The sequence below is a fragment of the Syngnathus acus genome, chromosome 6 (genome assembly GCF_901709675.1).
Source record: "Syngnathus acus chromosome 6, fSynAcu1.2, whole genome shotgun sequence".
Taxonomy (NCBI): domain Eukaryota; kingdom Metazoa; phylum Chordata; class Actinopteri; order Syngnathiformes; family Syngnathidae; genus Syngnathus; species Syngnathus acus.
This window is the reverse complement of record NC_051092.1, coordinates 15,036,142-15,056,663: the sequence shown is the minus strand read 5'-3', so window position 1 is coordinate 15,056,663 and position 20,522 is coordinate 15,036,142. Positions and strand designations below refer to the sequence as shown.

General features: G+C 43.2%; 2 protein-coding genes across 8 annotated transcripts in view; both read right to left on the bottom strand.

Annotated features, from left to right (window-relative positions):
* The window catches only part of LOC119124069 (major histocompatibility complex class I-related gene protein-like), a 39,625-nt gene extending 26,759 nt beyond the window's left edge, over positions 1 to 12,866 (bottom strand). Inside the window, exons 1-4 of one of the 2 annotated variants that reach the window (XM_037253716.1) lie at positions 12,653 to 12,866; positions 10,215 to 10,481; positions 8,788 to 9,066; positions 6,893 to 7,195 (exon numbers count right to left, since the gene is read on the bottom strand). In XM_037253716.1, the coding sequence (XP_037109611.1) occupies positions 6,893 to 7,195; positions 8,788 to 9,066; positions 10,215 to 10,422 (790 nt within the window). In that variant the 5' untranslated portion in view covers positions 10,423 to 10,481; positions 12,653 to 12,866. The remainder of the gene's footprint in view (positions 1 to 6,892; positions 7,196 to 8,787; positions 9,067 to 10,214; positions 10,482 to 12,652) is intronic. The other variant, XM_037253715.1, reaches the window with a different exon arrangement.
* Positions 12,867 to 14,143: 1,277 nt separating this feature from the next.
* On the bottom strand, positions 14,144 to 19,122 carry LOC119124086 (histone H3-like centromeric protein A). Of its 6 annotated transcripts, XM_037253752.1 has the most exons (6): positions 18,500 to 18,665; positions 15,597 to 15,850; positions 15,391 to 15,533; positions 15,233 to 15,307; positions 14,624 to 14,787; positions 14,144 to 14,319 (listed from the first exon to the last, which is right to left on the bottom strand). In XM_037253752.1, exons 1-5 carry the CDS (start codon positions 18,607 to 18,609, stop codon positions 14,662 to 14,664), a joined length of 708 nt encoding a protein of 235 aa, XP_037109647.1. In that variant the 5' UTR covers positions 18,610 to 18,665; the 3' UTR covers positions 14,144 to 14,319; positions 14,624 to 14,661. The 6 variants fall into 6 exon arrangements, with proteins under 6 accessions (XP_037109647.1, XP_037109652.1, XP_037109651.1 ...); XM_037253757.1 differs by lacking the exon at positions 18,500 to 18,665 and adding an exon at positions 18,948 to 19,122 and having other exon boundaries at positions 14,144 to 14,787; positions 15,597 to 15,854; XM_037253756.1 differs by lacking the exon at positions 18,500 to 18,665 and adding an exon at positions 18,948 to 19,005 and having other exon boundaries at positions 14,144 to 14,787.
* Positions 19,123 to 20,522: the final 1,400 nt, after the last annotated feature.

The window sequence follows — 20,522 nt, the reverse complement described above, 5'->3', positions numbered from 1 at the left end:
CCTGCAGCAGGCCATCGTCCCTTCATGTTTCAAGGCTGCCACCATCGTACCTGTGCCGAAGAAACCTGCTCCGTCCTGCTTCAATGCCTACCGCCCCGTGGCACTGACGCCCATCATCATGAAGTGCTTTGAGCGGCTTGTCATGGAGCACATCAGATCCATTCTCCCCCCCACCATAGACCCCTTCCAGTTTGCGTACCGAGCCAAACGGTCCTCTGAGGATGCCATCTGCTCTGCCCTCCACTCAGCCCTCACCCGCCTGGAGAGAAGGGACTCGTATGTGAGATTGCTGTTTGTGGACTTCAGTTCTGCCTTCAACACCATTGTACCACAACGACTCATCTGCAAACCCGACAAGTTGGGCCTCAGTACCTACCTCTGCAACTGGCTACTGGACTTCCTCTGTCAGAGGCCTCAGGTGGTACGTGTTGGCGACAAAATCTCCGCCAGCATCACGCTGAGCATGGGGGCCCCCCAAGGCTGCGTGCTCAGTCCGCTGCGCTTCACCCTGCTGACGCATGACTGCACTGCAACTTACGGTCGCAACCGCGTGCTGAAATATGCCGACGACACGACTCTGGTGGGTCTCATCACCGGGGGCGACGAGACTCAGTACAGGTCGGAGGTCGACCTTCTGGCCACGCGGTGCAGGGACAACAACCTCCTGCTGAACGTCAACAAGACCAAGGAGACCGTTGTTGACTTCCGGAAGGGTCACACCCAACACCTGCCGCTGACCATCGACGGTGCTGTGGTGGAGAGAGTGAGCAGCACCAGATTCCTGGGGGTGCACATCAGTGAGGACCTCTCCTGGTCCACCAACACCGCATCACTGGCGAAGAAAGCTCAGCGCCGCCTGTACTTCCTGCGGAAACTCAGGCGAGCAAGTGCTCCTCCGGCCGTCATGACTACATTCTACCGTGGCACCATTGAGAGCGTCCTCTCCAGTTGTATCGCTGTTTGGGGTGGTAGCTGCACTGAATACAACTTGAAGGCCCTGCAGCGCATAGTGAACATGGCTGGTAAGATTATTGGTGCTTCACTCCCCTCCCTGAAGGACATTTACACCTCCCATCTCACCCGCAAGGAGACCACGATTGTGAGTGATGTGAGTCACCCCGCTCACTCTTTGTTTGATCTTCTGCCCTCTGGGAAGAGGTACAGGAGCCTGCGCTCCCGCACCACCAGACTCACTAACAGCTTCATACTCCAGGCTGTTAGGATCCTGAACTCTCTCCCCCCTTCTGCGTAGCGTCCTGTAATTCTGCGCTATATTCTGACTGTCTGCTGTATGCACACTTGCTCCATTTTTGCTCCTCTTATTTATTATGTTATTTGTTTATTTATTATTTATTCATCACTTATTTATTCATTATTTGTGCCTTCTTGTTTTTACTTTTTGTGTTGTTTACTTGTATGTAAATTGTGTACTATGTCTTGTCACCGTGGGATAGTAGGAACGTAATTTCGATCTCTGTGTGTCTTGACATGTGATTGACAATAAAGCAGACTTTGACTTTGAGAGGTAGATCAAAACAGCCGCTGTTCTAGTGTTAAGAACACCAGTGAGATGCAGGTATTGCATACTACATAAGGAAAATATACATACTATCGCCCATTTCAGTGCCCCTTGGCGATCGGACATAAAGTGTTCTCTATTAATCGCCCACCCCCGTTGGACATAAACCTTCTCTAATGATCGCCCTGGGCGATAATTAGAATAATTACGGTATAATTATTAGGAGGATTACCGTGTACTAACCTCACTAAAGTCAAGGCAGAGAGTAATTCAATCAAAATATTATTCAACTGTTTACTTTGCAGTGTCATTCACACTTTGCACACACAAAAAAAATTGAAAACTCAAAGTAAGTAGTTGTCTGAGGACATCAGTGCTATAATCCGCAAACACATGGATTAAAGGATTTAATTATTTTGCCTGAAAGCTTTTTCAGGCCAAATTGTGTTCGCCGGTTCGTTTAAGTACTATGAAACACATTGACAGCAGTTTATTTTTTGTCACACAGTTATTCTCAAATGTTTTCATGTAAAAAGGAGTGTAGACTGTGTACATGCCCTTAGCCCAATAGACCTACTGTATTTTCTGGACTATAAACCGCTACTTTTTGCACAAGCTTTGAACACTGTGGCTTTTAGTCCGTTGCGGCGTCTCTATGGATTTTTCGTGATTTTTGTGATGTCTCGTTAGCAAAAAGGTTGTGGACTGCTGTTGTGCGGCACCGCTTTGCTGGGCGGAGGGACATGTGACCAGACACACGGTCACTGGGGAGAAGAGTGGTGTGTTGATCATGTCCATCCGCCAGGCAAATAGTGTCGCACAATTGACACGAACAAGAGACAGAACGAGGCATTACTGGCGCACACGAACAAGAGACAGAACAAGATCAAGATGGACATTTCTAGAGAAAGGAAGCTTTTATACACAAACCTTCATTATAGGGGACAAAATAAATGCATATGATGCCACTCTTAAGTTAAAGGCAGTCGATTTGGCTCTTAACGAAGGAAAAAGAGGTGCTGCGTCTACTGTTGAGGTTTCTTCTGGCCACCAGCGGGCACTGGGCTATTGTTGATGTGCTTCTTGTTGAGTCACCCTTTTCATTATTTTTTTTCCGGGTCATGTCTTCTCCGGAGTTTTAGGTGTAGTATCGCATTGCCAACTTTACCCCCCCTGTAAGTGGTCCCATTTGATTTATTATTAGTTGTGTGCTGCTAGTGTTCCCTGAACATTAAGTTTATTATGGTCGTCGCTGAGATTTATGCATGTTTGTAGAGCTCCGTCATCTCTGTCAATTCTGACCCACTCTGATTTACTTCTGATTGACTAACACCAAGGCTTTGGCTAGCTTAATTGGTTGCGAGTAGCATCAGTTTAATACCTGATGATTTAATTGGATAGCCTCTGTCATGTAACATGGAGTGGGGGGGGGGGGAAACAAATGGTGCATAAAGTGAGTATGGATTGCTCCCAGTAATAAATTGGCGGGGCTGACATTCCAAATTTTAACAGCAGATGGTGCAAATTTAAGTGGGGGAATATTGAATGAATTGGCAAAGCTGAAATTCCAAAATTCTCCAAAAGATGGAGCCAAACCGGTGCAGGAGACCAAAGAGAAAGAGGGGTCGGATTATGGGACACACATGGAAGCACAAAAATGGTTTTTCTTTGTATTTTTATTTTACTTGCTTGGCTAAAATATATTCTGTAACCGCTTAAAGCAATATTATCACAGAATTAGACTAAGCTGCCCACCCATATAAGAATAGGGGTGTGTTAAAAATTGTTGGAAAGGGAAGAACAAATGAGTTTTTATTTTTATTTTATTTTTTATTTTTTTTATTTTCTTTGCTTGGCTGAAATATATTCTGTAACAGCAACAAGCAATATTATCACACAATTAGGAAAAGAGGCCCACCACGAGTGGTGTGTTAAGAAAAAGGTTAAAACATAAATTCAAGGGCTTTGATTTCTGATTTAAATGGTTGAGTAAAAAGTGTAACTTTGAAATATTGGTTTTATGAAAGGAGAAGTGAAGAAAAGAGGAAATAAGGTGCTTGCCGGGGTTTCTACAGATTTTTGGTGGAAAGAGAGTGGGGTGGAACCAGCTGCTCAAACCACAAGGTTATGACTCATAACTTATGAGCGTAGGAAACTGGACAGTATAGAGGCCAGCGGACACCTGCTCAAACCGCAAGGTTGTGACTCATAGCCTATGAGCGTGGGAAGCTGGACATTATAGAGGACATTATAGAGGACAGTATAGAAAAAAGGGGGGAGGGCCAGAGAGGTCTATAAAAAGGTCACCTTGGACATCTGCGGGGCTCTCTCCCGGACCGCGTTCATACGTGAAGAAGCCCGTATGAGTTTCAAGACTTTTTCTACAGCCTTCAAGAGCCTTGTGTGAGACGCAAGATCGCTGGCCTGGATTAACTTGGATTTACTCAAAGAATTGGACTGGACAACTTTGCATGAGAAACTAGGTGAGGGGAGACTTCTTCTGTATGTACGCAAGCGGAGGAGACAGTCATCGGGTAGTCTGTCCTCACGGGGCCTAACTAGTTTCCAAATTGGATTTTAGAAATAAAATCGAACTGATCACTCGACTTTATTTCCACCAAAAAGAAAATAACACCCAATTGGTAGCTACCTTTTCCCTCTTTTCTGATTTTTGTTTTGCAATCAAAAGTGCTCCGGGATTGAATGATTTTATTTGCAAGTGTATCAGTGAGTGGGATTGTTCAGTTTTTGGAGGATTGAGATTTGTAATTCTATTTCATGCTTCTTCAATAAATGTGTTTTATATACTCATTTAATTCGTGGTGCGCTAATTTGTTTGCAATTAATTGTTTGAGGTTGGGTTGATAACTCAGTTTATAAATAGGAGATTATTATGGTATGCAAACATACCATAATAAATAACAATAAGGAAGGTTTTCAAATTCGACTTTTCGGATTAGTGTTAGAGCTATAATTAGTAAATGTCCTTCGGGCACGAGCCCGTTCCTGTTTCTTCGGGCCGCGTCAGAGGCTACTTTGAATGATTTTGAGGGACTAATTTGCCTTCAAAATAAATTGCAAGATAATAATAATCCGATTAAATCATTTTAAATCGTATTAAGTAAAATATTATTTTGTTGGAAACAATCGAATTGGTGGAAGCACTCTCACGGTTAAGTGTTTAAATATATCATGTTAAAATTAGTGATTTAATGCATTAAATCCATTCTCACACACTATCATTGACATACTTCCGCAAATGGGACTTTCTTCGGAGAAATAGGAAGTAAGCTTGTTACTTCCTCAAACCAAGTAGAGCGAGGCCATATCAAAAGTTATTTCGACAAAACTAGCGCTAGAGCAACGAATCCTTGAGGTCTTAACAAAGACATCTAAACAATATCCGTAACGTAATACCAGCATCAAACAACCGAAGGGAGCCATCATTACGGCGCGGTCATATTGACGACTCGCCTCGAATAGAGTTACTCGGCTCGCGCGTCGGATGACTTAAAAAGGATTGGCGTCGTAAAGAAATTAGATTGATTCTGGTAGAATTAATTTAACTCGGGTGGTCAGCTACGGACGAGTCCCTTCACCCCCGGCTTATTGAACCCGTTACAGGGGAGCCGGTGCCACTTTAATAAAGTGCGCGTTTGACACCTCAGAGACCACAACAAACACACGTATAGCCTTTTTAAAATTACCCATGCGATGGGAACTAATGCACCCCCATACCATCACAGATGCTGACTTTTGAACTTTGCGTTGATAACAGTCCGGCTGGTCCGCTTCCTCTTTGGTCCGGAGGACACCACGTCCAGTGTTTCCAAAAACAATTTGAAAAGTGGACTCATCAGACCACAAAACACTTTTCCATTGTGCATCAGTCCATTTTACATGAGCTTGGGCCCAGAGAACCCGGCAGCGTTTCTGGATGTTATTCATATACGGCTTTTGCTTTGCATGGTAGAGTTTTAACCCGCACTTACTGACGTAGTGACGAACTGTATTTACTGACAGTGGTTTTCTGAAGTTTTCCTGAGCCCATTTGGTGATATCCTTTACACACTCATGTCGGTTTTTAAAGCAGTGCCGTCTGAGGGATCGAAGGTCACGGTCATTCAGTCTTGGTATTCCGGCCGTGGCGCTTACGTGCAGTGATTTCACCAGATTCTCCGAACCTTTCGATGATATTATGGACCGTAGATGTTGAAATCCCTAAATTCCTTGCAATTTTGCTTTGAGAAATGTTGTTCTTAAACTGTTCAACTATTTTCTCACGCAAAGTGGTGAACCTCGCCCCATCCTTGCTTGTGAATGAGTGAGCATGTTTGGGGAGGTTCCTTTTATACTCAATCATGGTACCCACCTGTTCCCAATTATCCTGATCACATGTGGAATGTTCCAAATAGGTGTTTGATAAGCTCAGTGGCCTAGTGGTAGAGTGTCCGCCCTGAGACTGGAAGGTTGTGGGTTCAAACCCTGGCCGGGTCATACCAAAGACTATAAAAATGGGACCAGTTGCCTCCCTGCTTGGCACTCAGCATTAAGGGTTGGAATTGGGGGGTTAGATCACTAAATGATTCCCGAGCGCGGCACCGCTGCTGCTCACTGCTCCCCTCTCCCCCAGGGGATGGATCAAAATCACATGGGGATGGGTTAAATGCAGAGGACAAATTTCACCACACCCAGATGTGTGTGTGACGATCATTGGGACTAATCTTTTTTTAACTTTTTTTTTTTCCTCAGCTTTCTCAGTATTTTTTGCCACCTTTCCCAACTTCTACTGGACGTGTTGCAGCCATGAAATTCTAAGTTAATTATTAATTGGCAAAAAACAATTACATTTATCAGTTTGAACATTAAATATGTTGTCTTTGTAGTGTATTCAATTGAATATGGGTTGAGAAGGATCTTCAAATGGTTGTATTTTGTTTTTATTTACATTTGACATAATTTCCCAACTTCAACCGAATCCGGTTAGGAGTCAACTACCTTTTATTTTTTATTTTTTTATTTTTTAACAATGTAGTGTAAATTTGCTCATCAAATGTGTCTTGGCCAGTGTCTTCTTGGCCTGATTTATGCAAAATGAACCAACTTAAAGTGTTGAGTTTTTAGCTCTATTACAGAGGGAAGTCAAGTCAAAATGTCTCTGAAGTAACATGTCACGTGCCCTCATTAGTCCAAACACAATATTATGATTGATACTGCGTTTGTAGAGTAATAATTAAGCAGATGAATCTACAAGTTCTGCTGACTTTTTATCAAGCAATGCCCTTTGCCTTGGATCAAAAATGATGGCAAAAAGCCCTTGTCTTGCAAACGTCAAGGCTCATCGGTTGTCTGTGTTTGGTCATTTCCTCTTACCGTAGTTTGTTTCGATTTTGGCGGCGTCCAGCGTGGTGATGATCTTATCGGGAAGTCCTTCGAGCCTGAAGATGCACGCATAGCGGTGCCAGTCTTCAGGTGGCACAGCACTCACATTCAGGAAAACGCTGAGCTGGAAAGTTCCGTCGTGGTTGGGGAGCAGCTGGTCGTGCTTCACATGGTCGTGAAGCTGTTCACCGTCGCGCATCCAGAACATGTCCACTATGTTGGGGTAGAATCCCGTGGCGTGACATGTAACCGGCGCCGATGGCTGCGTCTGCAGCAGAGCCACCAGGGGCCTCTCTGAGGAAGTGAGACAAAATTAATTCATAGAAATGAGGCTGCATCATAAGGCCTCCGGCACACCAGTAGTATGCAGTATGCGGTTCTTCCACAAAATTTCACAAGCTGCCGAGTCTAAACCGCTATTTTCGCATCAATTCAAAGTTTTAATCTAGACTTGGGGTGTGACATTAAAGCAGCAGGGATGTGTTTGAAGCTCACATTGACCAACATATGAAACTCTACTAAAGTTGTGATAAAACAAGACAAACGTTCATTTTGCCATGATTAGTGTTGACGGCTGAAACAAAACTGCAATTTGAGTGGTCCCTGATTGATAGTGTGAAGATCTCCAAAGAGTGATTCATGTATCAAACTGGCACTTGCCAGATTAATGATCAGCTCTCTATCCCACAAAACCACAAATGCAATTGTCGAGTTCATTTCGCAGGACCTGAGGCCCGTTAAAGGGCATGTAAAGATACTATGGGGTCCCAAAATGTATTTGATAAAGATGGACTTGTATTTTTGGAAACTGTTGTGAATTTTTGAATAAAATTGCGAATTGAGGAGTAATCGATGAAAAATCAACGGTTTGTATGTGATCGTTGAAGTTCATCCCGGAAATTGTCGAAGTGACTGTGACGTAGATTATAGGAGGCCGAGCGTTGCCGAGTTACTTAGCCCATGTAAGCATAATGGCGGATACAGAAGTGGAAGCGATGTCGTCTGACGAATCCCCCTCAGATGATTCTTCACCTTCTGACGAAAATGAAGAAGAGTATGATTTCTTTCTTGGGGTACAAGGCTACCAATTTGAACCAGTGAGAAGTACCCCAGCGACTGAAGCATCGCAAAACGAAGGTGCGGAAGGTACAGCCGGAGAAAATCAATGGCTATATACTGATATTGTTTTGGGTGTCCAATTTAATAAATTATAAGAAAGTTGCAAAGAAAATTTCTTTTAATAATATATTCGGCAACATATTTTTTTATAGGGTGGAAAACAGTAGGAAAATTAATTTTTAGGACTGGGAAAACCCATGAACGATGATCACTTTGGTGTGCTAATTCTTATTTTCCCTTTGCACACAGTATGTTACTACCAAAGTTACACCTATTGTTATAAGCCTAAACTTTTTTATTTTTCAAATAACAAAAGGTAACATTTTCATACCCCAAGAATCTCCCTTTTGGCAATTGCACGGCTCTGTCTTGGCACTTTCGAGGGGGGGTGGGTGAACTTGGGGGGGCTCCGTTGTCTCTATTATGCTTATATGTGAAGTATTGGAGACAAAACACCAGGAAATTGTATGGATCTTCACGCTATCAATCGGTAAACAATGGGGGGAGTCCTATCATCTACGTCACGGTACCATGTGATCCAGATTGGCGCGGTTCATGACAGGGGCAGGAAAGATCGAGAAATACACACAAATTAACTGCGTTTGGCTCACAAATGCAATTTTATTTCAAATTCTATTATATTATTTGGATACAGGTGAATATAATCGAACATTCTGAGTGTTTTTTAAAACATGATAAATGTGCCTTTACATATGCTTTAATGTTGTGAAATGTGCTGTTGCAAAGTACTAAAGCAAGCAACTCACGTATTCTCTGCAGGACGCTCTTCCTATATTTCAGCATCTTGCAAAGGCGCTGAGGACATTCCTCAAGCAAGCGATGGTCCATGAACTCCAGCCAGCCTTCATTGAGGTTCCACTTGCGGACAGTGGCCTCCAGCTGAGACTGGAGCCAGATCCACCGCCGGTTCTCCATGTCTAGAAACAGCGTGTCGTCGCCATCATAACTGTGATGGTTGAAGCCTGACTTTGAGACGCTGTCGTCGTCATACTCGCAGCCGTGCAGCACCTGGAACACGTGGATGCCTGACCAGGCGCAGCACGAGGATACAGTATTAGCTCAGAGCTTTGGTCATTTGCATTACAACACTTTTCCAAAGAGATACCATCTTTCGGCGCTCCAATACATAATGATTTACAGTTCCCTTTGCCTTTGAATATTTCACGTGTCTGGAATGTCAGAAAACCATTGTAGGTTTCTCAGGGGTTATGGAGGTTTTCCGTTTGTGTTGTCGTAGTGTCATACGAGTATTAACAGTTTGTGAATGCGCAAGTCGCTGGCCACACATCTTCCCCGATTTACTTTAATATTCAAACTCCATTCTCTCATTGTCACATAACTAGATTCCTTATCACGTGAGATATATACAACAGGTGAAGTGTTGCATACAACAGTGAAATTTGCCATTTATCGAGTGTATGTTACATTGATTTTTAACACCGGCATTTAAAAAAATAAATAAAAGGCGCGTCGCCAACTTCGTAAGTATATGGTAAGTATGGTAAGTATACATACACGCAAAGTCGCCTGTCTACCGACATATGTGAAACGCAAGTGCCTGGCAAGCCTCCTTCTCAATGTGTGCACTGTGCAAGGGGAGATGGCTTGAAGCGTAGAAGAGCTCGCTGTCTCCCATCCGCTCCTTTTTGAAATGCATGATGCAGAAATTGACAGTAAAAATGAAAATGTATTGTTAAATGTATTGTTATATCAACAATGGATGACATCAAATGCAGTCAAATAGATCACCAATGTGGCATGCAATTAAAGGGAAATGTACTTTCGGCAGTTTGCAAACATATTTGATTAAGGCTGCACTAGACTTATAATCATATCAATCATATCAGTTCCGTAGCCTAACAAATGTAAAAGCTTATACAGTGAATGCATGTGTACGTACATGCATTGACACTGTACTCAGTATGCTTATACAAATACTGACATTGATCTCACTTTTTCTTTTTTTAAATAATCCATTTAAACATTCAAATGGGCCCAGACCGTGTCCAGACTGCATAAGAGGTTGCACAACAATATGCGCCAAAGAGGCCTTTTTTAAGAACAATAACACTTTGTTGTTACACTGCTATTAGCTTTCTTTGATAACATTTTGAGAAGACTCAACAAAGTGCCAAAGCTATACTGTAGAAGCAGAGAGGGAATGTTCACTCACCGTGTGATTGGTTGAATCTATCCTTAAGTATTGCCATGTTAATGTTTCCAAAGTGTTCCTGTCTTTGCCAGAATTCTGTCTGCTTTTTCCAGTAGTCAGGTTCTTTGTGAGTGACGGCGTCCATCCAGGCCTGTTTGGCCACGGTCACCTTGGTGCGGCTGTCGTAATGTTCCGTGATGACACCGTCCACCATCACCACCGCCATCATGGATGGAAGACGCGGGATGTTGCTGGTCACTGTGTACACATGCCACAGAGAGTGGAGGGCTGCGCACAGCAAAAAGCACTTATTAGCATTAGAGGTACAAAAATTCTGTGATTATTTTTTTAGGATAATTTGTGTGGCATATCATACCTTCTACATTACCGGTGTACTACTTTTGGTGATAAAACTTCGAAATATCTATTAATACTGTAAGTGTTGCAACCTATAGGTTTTGAAGGAAGATTATTTTATTATCTGTGAAAATATATGATTTCAGTAAAGCCTTGGTTTCAGTTAATTCTTATTTTGTCATATATTTTACTTTTATGCAGTTCTTGTAGCTTTTGTTAGGACACAGAGGTTAGACTTCGAGGGTTGAAGTGGCTTGTGACGTAATAAGAGGGGGACAGAGAAAAAAGCTACTGAGTGTATGTGCGTTGGATGGAAAAAAAATGCTTCGTGTAATCTCCGAGTCAACCGAGGAAAGTAAAGTTGTCGAAATGAAGAACGCAAATGTGATGCGTCTTTCTTTTTGCGGGTGCAACATCGGGACATGATGAAGTATTCCGTATAAATGATTGTGTCCCTTCAGGTGTATGCACATTCTCTAATGCATACCAACAATGTCAGTGACCAAAAGCAGCGCTGCAACATCTAATCATGAACACCCAATTTTAGACCACAATAAGGGGCTCCTTTTGCGGCCAATACAGCGTCAATTTGTCTTTGAAATTACATGTGCAGTGGTCAGAGGGATATAAAGCCATACTTCTTGCAGGATAGTGGCCAGGCCACTACGTGATGCTGGTGGAGGAAAACGTTTCCTGACTCGCTCCTCCTTTCATTGCCAAACCCCTGTTACTTTATCCCGAAATAAAGATTAAGATTAAAGATTAAAGTCCCAATGATCGTCACACACACACCTGGGTGTGGTGAAATTTGTCCTCTGCATTTAACCCATCCCCGTGTGATTTTAATCCATCCCCTGGGGGAGAGGGGAGCAGTGAGCAGCAGCGGTGCCGCGCTCGGGAATCAGTTGGTGATCTAACCCCCCAATTCCAACCCTTAATGCTGAGTGCCAAGCAGGGAGGCAATGGGTCCCATTTTTATAGTCTTTGGTATGACCCGGCCGGGGTTTGAACCCACAACCTTCCAGTCTCAGGGCGGACACTCTACCACTAGGCCACTGAGCTGGTAAAGATTTATTACCTAATGGGGAACCTGCTTCTGTTGTGCAGCGGTGGTTTGGCTGCACAAGATTAGATATGCTGTACATTAAAATACAATCATTTACAAATTATTCAGCAAAACCTTTACATCCAAAGGTGAAAAAACAAATGAGCAGGCTATTGAGACACATGAGGAGGACAAAAACAGTTGGTTTTCTTTCTAGAAAAATTAACAAATGTCGCATTGTTGGAGCAGTCATTAGGTGCACTCCTTCCAAATAAAAAAAGTGGATGTGGTATGATATTACTGTAGCTGCCACATAGTATTGTCTGACCAAAGACATGATGTCAATACAGACTGCAGAAGAGGTGGACTTTAAAAACTTTCAAAAATATGACCCAAGATACACTATCCCAGGGGAGCAAATATTTTTCAACATATTTGCCTGCGATGTATGAACAACACCGCAATAAAAATGGCTGCTACCTTATCGATGGAATTTCTTGCCTCAACGACCTATAGGGTTACCAAGATTAGTCGACAAATCATGAGGATGCTGGCGATCGAAATCATTTTGAATCGTGGTTTATTCATGCATTTATTTATTTGGCAGAGCATTTGTTTCGGAAATGCCTTGTGCCCTGCTTCTACCACTGGCTTTGAGCCTTGATTTACAAACATTGCAGTTGTGGTAATCCGGGTGATCTGTGATATAAATAGAAGCATTTTGGGTAAGTTGGTGACATGGCTAATCAGCGTTAGTGTTAGTCCAAAAATACCGACTACGATGCAAACCTCCCTTTCATGACATCGCATCGAATAAGAAATGACGTTGTGGCTGATGCCTGACTTCATTTCTATGGCTATGGAGGCATTAGCAAATTCATGATTATTCAAATGTCTGATGCCTGATTTCATGTCTAACATACGGACAGTCATGTCTGGAAACTAGCTGTCGTTAGGACACACAAGCTACCGTGTGCGCCAAGGTTGTTCGAAAACTTTACTAGGACTGTGTGTTTCTAACATTCATTAACATTTTTGCTTTAGTTCGCGATCTTACCGGCAGAGGTGACGTGACTCCAAATAAACACAAATGAAGCCACGTTGTTTATGTTGCGAGCTCACAACACACACCGACGTTACAACAACATTCAGCCTATGAATTTTGACACGGCAATTATTTTCAAGTGCTAGTTGTAGAGTGGGTAATGTCTTCTTCTTGTTTTGTAGCGGTAGCAAACAACCTTAGGTGCATTACCGCCACCTTCTGGAATAGAGTGTGGATCTTTTTTTCTTTACTTTGTTTTAGAAAGGGGCGGCTCGGTGACGCACTGGGTAGCACGTCCGCCTCACAGTTAGGAGGGTGCGGGTTCGACTCCACCTCCGGCCCTCCCTGTGTGGAGTTTGCATGTTCTCCCCGTGTCCACGTGGGTTTTCTCCGGGCACTCCGGTTTCCTCTCACATCCCAAAAACATGCTTGGTAGGCCAATTGTGCACTCCAAATTGCCCCTAGGTGTGAGTGCAGATGGTTGTTTGTCTCTGTGTGCCCTGCGATTGGCTGGCAACCGGTTCAGGGTGTCCCCCGCCTACTGCCTGATGACGGCTGGGATAGGCTCCAGCATGCCCGCGACCCCCGTGGGGACAGAGTGGTACAGAAAATGGATGGATGGATGGATGTTTTAGAAATAAAAAAAAATAAAAAAAACAGATCAGTGGCCGAGTGGTGGAGTGTCCGCCATGAGACTGGAAGGTTGTTCCCAAAGATGATCTTTTTTCTGAAATAATTTTATGTTTACGGACTTAAGTAACCCAGCCGGGTCATACCAAAGACTATAAAAATGGGACCTATTGCCTCCCTGCTTGGCACTCAGCATTAACGGTTGGAATTGGGGGGTTAGATCATCAAATGATTCCCGAGCGCCGCACCGCTGCTGCTCACTGCTCCCCTCTCCCCCATGGGATGGATCAAAATCCCACAGGGATGGGTTAAATGCAGAGGACAAATTTCACCACACCCAGATGTGTGTGTGGCGATCATTGGGACTTTTTTTTTAAAAGACTTTATATCTCGTTACCCTATTTCACACACGGATGGCTTCAGGCTTGACAACCACATTGACTCGGTAGTTCAGATCGGCTCGGGTCTGCGACACAACGTAATAAAGAAAATAACGGTACTATAATATCCATCCATCTATCTATCCATCCATCGTTTTTCTGAACTGCTTTTTGACACAAGGTTCACTGGTATGCTGGAGCTTAACCCAGCAGACTTCGGGCAGTAGGCGGGGGACACCCCGAACGCCAATTGCAGGGCACACAGGCAACCTTTCGAGCTCAAAACCACAACCTACGGGCAATCTGGAGTGGTCGACTACAATATTGATACTGTAATGTAATATTGTGCCTCAATAGATAAGTTAGTTTTGTTTGTTAGTGTTTGCTCATTCAATTCACATCAAGATTAACTAACCGCACAATAATATTGAAATGTTTATTTTTCTGATGTAAAAAAATGTACTCAGGTAAGCTCTCAATAGTACCGTATATATTTTGTTTTTTAGAAATATTTTTATTTTAATGAAAATACTTTGTCTTACGATGAACACACGTCACATAACCTTATATACAGAACAGAGACACTGCACTATCGATAAAACACAAACACTGCAAACAGTAATTGAAGAGGATTTCTACTATACAGGTTGGGTTGAGTCGAGTGGTGACCGTGAAACGAGTCACCACGGGGCTATCATCTTAATCAGAAATCTTGCCCGCGGGTACATCAGGCCAGCTGGATGTCGCGGGGAAAAACGGTGATGCGCGTGGATGACACTACAGAGTGAAGCTTAGCACTCACATAATTGGCTGCCTGGTGAAGAAGTGGGCAGGGCCAAGAAATTATCCACTCTTGTCACATAACTTTAGATATAAAACACAAACACTTCACTATATATAAAACACAAACACTGCAAACAACAGTATTTAAGTCGATTTCTACTATAAAGGTTGGGTTGTGTCGAGTGGTCACTGTGAAACGTTTGAGTCACCACGCGGCTATCATCTTAATCAGAAATCTTGCCCGCGGATCCGTCGGGCCAGCTGGAGGTCGCGGGGAAAAATGGTGACCCGCTTGGCGTGGATGGCGCACAGGTTGGCATCAGAGAACAGCAACACCAATAAGGCCTCAGCCGCCTGTAAAGATCCCAACAAGTCGTCAATGTGTAAGCCGGCCCGAGTGTCCCGCTGCGTCCGGCGTCGGCAAGGGCAGCGCAGTATTTTGGGTCGCAGTGAGTCGGTAGGCGGAAATGGGGCATCACCGATTGTCACTTGCGTACACGCCAGAGTTGGTCAGGGATCGTTCAATGTCCCAAATGTTCACCAACTTTTTTAGGAAGTTCTTGTCGCAATAAAATTTTGAACATGTTAAAAACTCCCTGATCAAAATTTCCCCCGCGTAGAAGAAAAGTACAGGTGAACATTTGCCAAACGTTTGGTCACTGTTTGTCGAACGTTTGCGACCTTCAACAAACCATAACGAAAATGCAGTAATCACTCCATTTGAAAACACTCGCAATTCTTGGTCGCTCAGTAGGATAGAGACTTTAGTATGACATTTGGACCTCCCCGGCGACTTTACCTCCTGAAGCGCCATCAGGGCGAAGACCTGCCATCTGAGGGCACTTCTGCCATATGACTGGCACACCTCACGGACCTGGGTGTGTGGGAGGGTGGCTACATGTCAAGGCAATGATCTAACAAGCTTATGGGCCAACGTGTGAGCTGGTAACACCTTACCAGGCGAGAGAAGGGCGCTTTCCTGATGAGGAGCTCTGTGCTCTTCTGGAACTTGCGGATCTCCATTAGGGCCTTGGTCCCTGGCCGGTACCTTCGCCTCCTGGGCGGCGTGGGCAACGGGGGCGGCGCCGCAGGTGGCTGAGCTGGAAATACAAAAACCTTTAGGAACGTGTCATCAAAATGGGACAACGGCGCAGTGAGCTCACTATTCCCAGATGGGCCCGGCTGCGGTGACTGCGGCGGGCGGCGCCCTCTGGGGGATGCCCGCTGCGGTGACTGTGGCGGGTGGCGCCCTCTGGGGGATGCCCGCTGCGGTGACTGCGGCGGGCGGCGCCCTCTGGGGGATGCCGCAGAGGATGTGCATTGCACACCAGGGGATGGCCCAGGCAGTGGCTGCGGAGGACGGCGGCGCGGATTGCCGCCTTTTCTTCGGCTGGACGAGGAGTTGTGGCGCATGATGCTGACCACAAACAGGACAACAAATCATGATTTGGTCATGTCGTACATGGCTGACTACAGCATACATATGTACATGAAAGACACGCAACAACACTCAACAAAGAGCTAACGCAATAGCATGTCCACTTTACAAGTGCTACAATTAATCGAGTCATCAACAACTAATCGCTAATCAAACTCATTGAACTACTTCGATCACTAATGAATTGTTTAGACTAGAGACCTTGTTCAACTTCAACTTGTCCAAAGCCTCAATAGGATTCGAGATGAACAGTGGCCTGAAGACCACAAGGGTACAACATTACATGACAAAATATTGAATCCGTTTGTTCTGCTCTACACGGGACAGTACGCCCTATTGGACCGCGGGTTTTCCGGTTTAATAGTTTAAGTTACACGGATGCATTTACAAACCAGCATGTGTATTTGCCTGTCCGAGCAGGAGGAAAACCCACTCTCTGCGAGCTCATGTTCAGTCGCTGTTGTGCTTCGGCTGGCACTCACGTTGTTGCAACTGTAGCTGGGTAAAATTGCAGCCAAGGTTGCCAGGACTGGTCATCACTGATTACTTGAGCTTCTTATCACTTGTTATTGTTAGCAAAAAAGATCACTTTTAATTGTCGACAGTCACAAGTTACGTTTGAGAAGCTCAGTTGCAATTTAAAACTTTTACTGCTCCCTATTATAGGAGAGATCAGAATCATACCCCTCAACCTGTGTTCGTCACTCTAATAACCGTTGCTTTAAATGCTTATTTTTTCCAGGGAAGGACCATTCATAATCCTGGTCTCATGAAATGAAAATGCATAACATATATTCAAAATGCAAAAAGGTTGTGTCCTACACCCCGCCAAAAGAACTTCGGACATCACGTGACTGATCCCATTTATTTTCGTTTATGCACACATCCTAACTGCATAGTCGCGGCAGTTAAAATAAATAATAAAAAAAAAAAAATTGCAGAACACGATACAATGGTAATTTTTAAATTAAATGCATAGTCGCGGCAGTTAAAATGAATAAAATAATTGTAGACCTACATACAACAGTAATATTTGCAAAATAAAACCTTCTCGGACGAAATGCATCATAATTAGCTGTTCAAAGGTAATACTTCCTGTCCTATGCATCGTGGGCAATGTAGGCTGACTAGAAAGCTTCAAAATTGACTTACTAGTGAACATGTAAGCTAAAAAGACATTTTACGCGCATGTGACAGTCACATTTTGACCTCACAGTGTAATTTCTTTATTGGTCACAAGCAAATTGATTAAAAAGATGAGTAAAAAATGTTGGAACATGATATTGGTGGTCACATCCTACAGTTTACATGTTGACATAGTAATGCAAATGTACACTGGTTGCACCAGTTATGTTTTTTTTTTTATCTCACTATTTAACTTGTCAAGTTCAGAATTGCTCACTAGTTCACTAGTAAGGTATATGTCCACTAGTACCATTAGTTGGGATCTTCCCAGCCTCACTATCTGACTTGTGGGGTTCAAAATGTTAACTAATGAACTAGTAAATGCAAAGGGATTTTCCTTTCTGACTCACTCGGTCTGACTAGTGAGTCAAAATGCCTTTCATTTGTTCACTATCTGCGTCACCAATTAACTAGTCACTCTGGACTGAACTAGTTCACAAGAAAGAAAACATGTTTCACTAGTTAACAAGTGAGGTTAAAATTACACCAGCTAGTGAACGTGTTTACTAAGGTACCATTTTGAGCCTCACTAGTTAGCTTGTAAGTCAAAATAGATGGTGCGTAGCAAAGTGGTCTGTGCATTCATGAGTAAACATCCATCCGTCTATCCATCCATCCATCCATTTTCTGAACCGCTTAGTCCCCACGGGGGTCGCGGGTGTGCTGGAGCCTATCCCAGCCGTCATTGGGCAGCAGGCGGGGGACACCCTGAACCGGTTGCCAGCCAATCGCAGGAAATACAGAGACAATCAACCATTTGCACTCGCACCTAGGGACAATCAGGAGCGCTCAATCGGCCGACCAAGCATGTTTTTGGGATGTGGGAGGAAACCGGAGTGCCCGGAGAAAACCCACGCGGGCCCGGGGAAAACATGCAAACTCCACACAGGGAGGGCCGGAGGTGGAATCGAACCCGCACCCTCCTAACTGTGAGGCGGACGTGCTACCCAGTGCGTCACCGAGCCGCCACGAGCAGACATGTAACCCATAATTCTGTAAAGTCGGCATCCACTAGTTCTATTCGGGACATTTTTTACCTCACTAGTAGAACTGGTTACGTGAAAAAGTCGCACTAGTGCACAATTTGGGGCATAACTAGTCAACCATAATTTTTCTACAAGTTAGATATCACAGCTTCAATGGGCTTGCACTAGTTAACTTGTCAGTGTTTTATTTATCATTAGTTAACTGGTGGGCATTTCAGCTCCTATTAGCTAACTTCTGCAGAAAATCATAGGTCACTAGTTAACATGTTGGAATAATTCACGTTTGACTAATTTACATGTTGCTGAAAATGAGTGACTGGTTAGAGTTTCTGTGCAACTCGTAAGACAAAGTGCGTAACTCGTGTGGCTCAATGTCCAACTAATGTTGAGAAAGACCGAACTAGTGAAAAACACTGTCTAATATCAAGGATATGGAATAAATGATCAAATTGCTTGCCATACATAACAGCCCCCACAGTAGAACCTGCTGCCACCCCCAGGTAAAATTGCAAAAGTGTAAAATTGTAGAAGTGAGGTGACATTGCAGTAAAAACGTTGCAGCGACATGCTGAATAGAATGTTGTTGCAGCCGTCTGAAAAACTGTTTGGGACGGGGCAAAAGTGCCATTTTCTGTCTGTAGAGTTTAGGAGTAGTAAGTCGGAAAGCAGGCAGAAACGTCATGTGACATACGACAGTATCCTCGTCGTCTCACATACTCTCACATACTTACACATTTGTTTGCCTTTCAGTTCAGTGCGCGTCTTCTTTTTATTCACTTGGTTGTTTGCTGTTGAAATTTCAGAAGTCAGGAGGTGGCGACGTGTTGTGACGTCGTTATACCGTCCGCTACCACGTGAGCTTTGCAAAAAAAAAAAAAAGTTAACTTTGCGTTTTTTCAATTGACCTTTTTCGTCCTTTGAACTCGTGTCGTCGCTGTGGCTCTTCAACTTGCCAGTGTGTGCACGGGAAGGTCCGAGAAAAGTGGCAAAAAGCAACTTTATAAGCAGCCAAATCGAGTAGAAATCCAGTCCAAATTCAAATGTCGCGTCCCTCAGCCTTCGACCAATCAGCGTGCAGCGTCAGTGCTACTCAGGGGGGCGGGCTAAGTGAGGCGTGAGTGTCGGGGAGTGCTTAAAAACCTGACCGTCGCCACTCGACGGGGTGGCATCAGAAGTGACAGAGAGAGTCACTTCTCACTTCATTTCCGTCTCCAAGAGAAATTCATAGATATGGAAATCATAATGCAATGACAAAAAGAAAATATTAAAAACAAAGGGCGTAGGTTTATACAAGGATGGTAGGGACACAACCAGTATTTGGGGAATACAAAATAATCCTTACCAAAATAAAATAGTAAATATTAATATTTACTATTTCATTTTAATACCGCGAAAATCTACATTTATTAATGTAATATTTCAGTATATTACGCAGTGGTAGCATTAATTTAAAAACTATTTTAACGTAGTTTCTTTAATGAGAGATTCTGAGATTTATTCGAAGCTATGACAATAACGACAGATGTATGGAGGTAGATTGGGGTCAAACGTTTTATACTTGAAAAAACAACCTCGTACTTGGAAAAAATAGAACTTTAACCTGAAAACTAACATGCTGAGCTTAAAACTTGAAAAATAAAACAATGTATTCAAAATAAAAATACCTGTTTGAAAGTTGTTTTCGAGCTGAAAATAGTTTTGCTTCACTTTGGTATATATTTTTTTTTTAAATAAACTACTTTTGGGTTTGACCTCAATTTATTGTTCAAGATTTGAGGTATTTTTTTTTCAGTTGCGTGTTTTATATTTTCAGATTCATATTTTTTTTCAGGTTCAACTTCAGATTCAAATCTTTTTTTTTTTCTGGCTCAAATCTTTACGAGTTGCACACTTTTGACCCGAATCTGGCGTGGGGCGTGTTATTAGCTGAGCGGGGCGTGGAATCACGGGTGACAGCTGAACTGGAAGGCTTGGAACCACCCCCGAGAGACAGAGAACGTAGGAAATTAAACCCGTTGTGCCGACATTTGTTAATTTTGGGGACACCAACTCATATAACAACGTAAAACATATCCATATTGTCATATAAAGCAGTTAACCAAATGTCTGATTTTTATGTTTTGATTGGCGAATATAAAAACAAGGAATAAAACACCAGACAAGTTTTAACATAAATGTTTGTTAAAATAATAATAATAATAATAAAAGTGACAGACAGCATTGCGGCTATGCCATTGCCAGCCGACACACGTTATGCCGACATTGATGTTTTAATTTTGTAGTTGTTGGCTTGTAGTTGATGATGTTAATATACCGAATGTGTTTGTGTTTGAATAAAAGGTTGAGAAAAAAAACGTTATGCCGACATTTGTTATTTTATACACCAACTCGTATAACAACGTAAATCACATATACATATTGTCATATAAAGCAGTTAACCAAATGTCAGATTTTTATGTTTTGATTGGCGAATATGAAAA

Excerpts from the sequence above, each read along its gene's own strand:
- LOC119124086 (XM_037253751.1), bottom strand. The coding sequence starts at position 18,609 with ATGTCGCTGCAACGTTTTTACTGCAATGTCACCTCACTTCTACAATTT. Across the intron at positions 15,534-15,596 it reads GCCGGGCCCATCTGGGAATA|CTCAGCCACCTGCGGCGCCG; the intron begins GTGAGCTCACTG and ends TTGTATTTCCAG. Across the intron at positions 15,308-15,390 it reads AAGCGCCCTTCTCTCGCCTG|GTCCGTGAGGTGTGCCAGTC; the intron begins GTAAGGTGTTAC and ends CCACACACCCAG.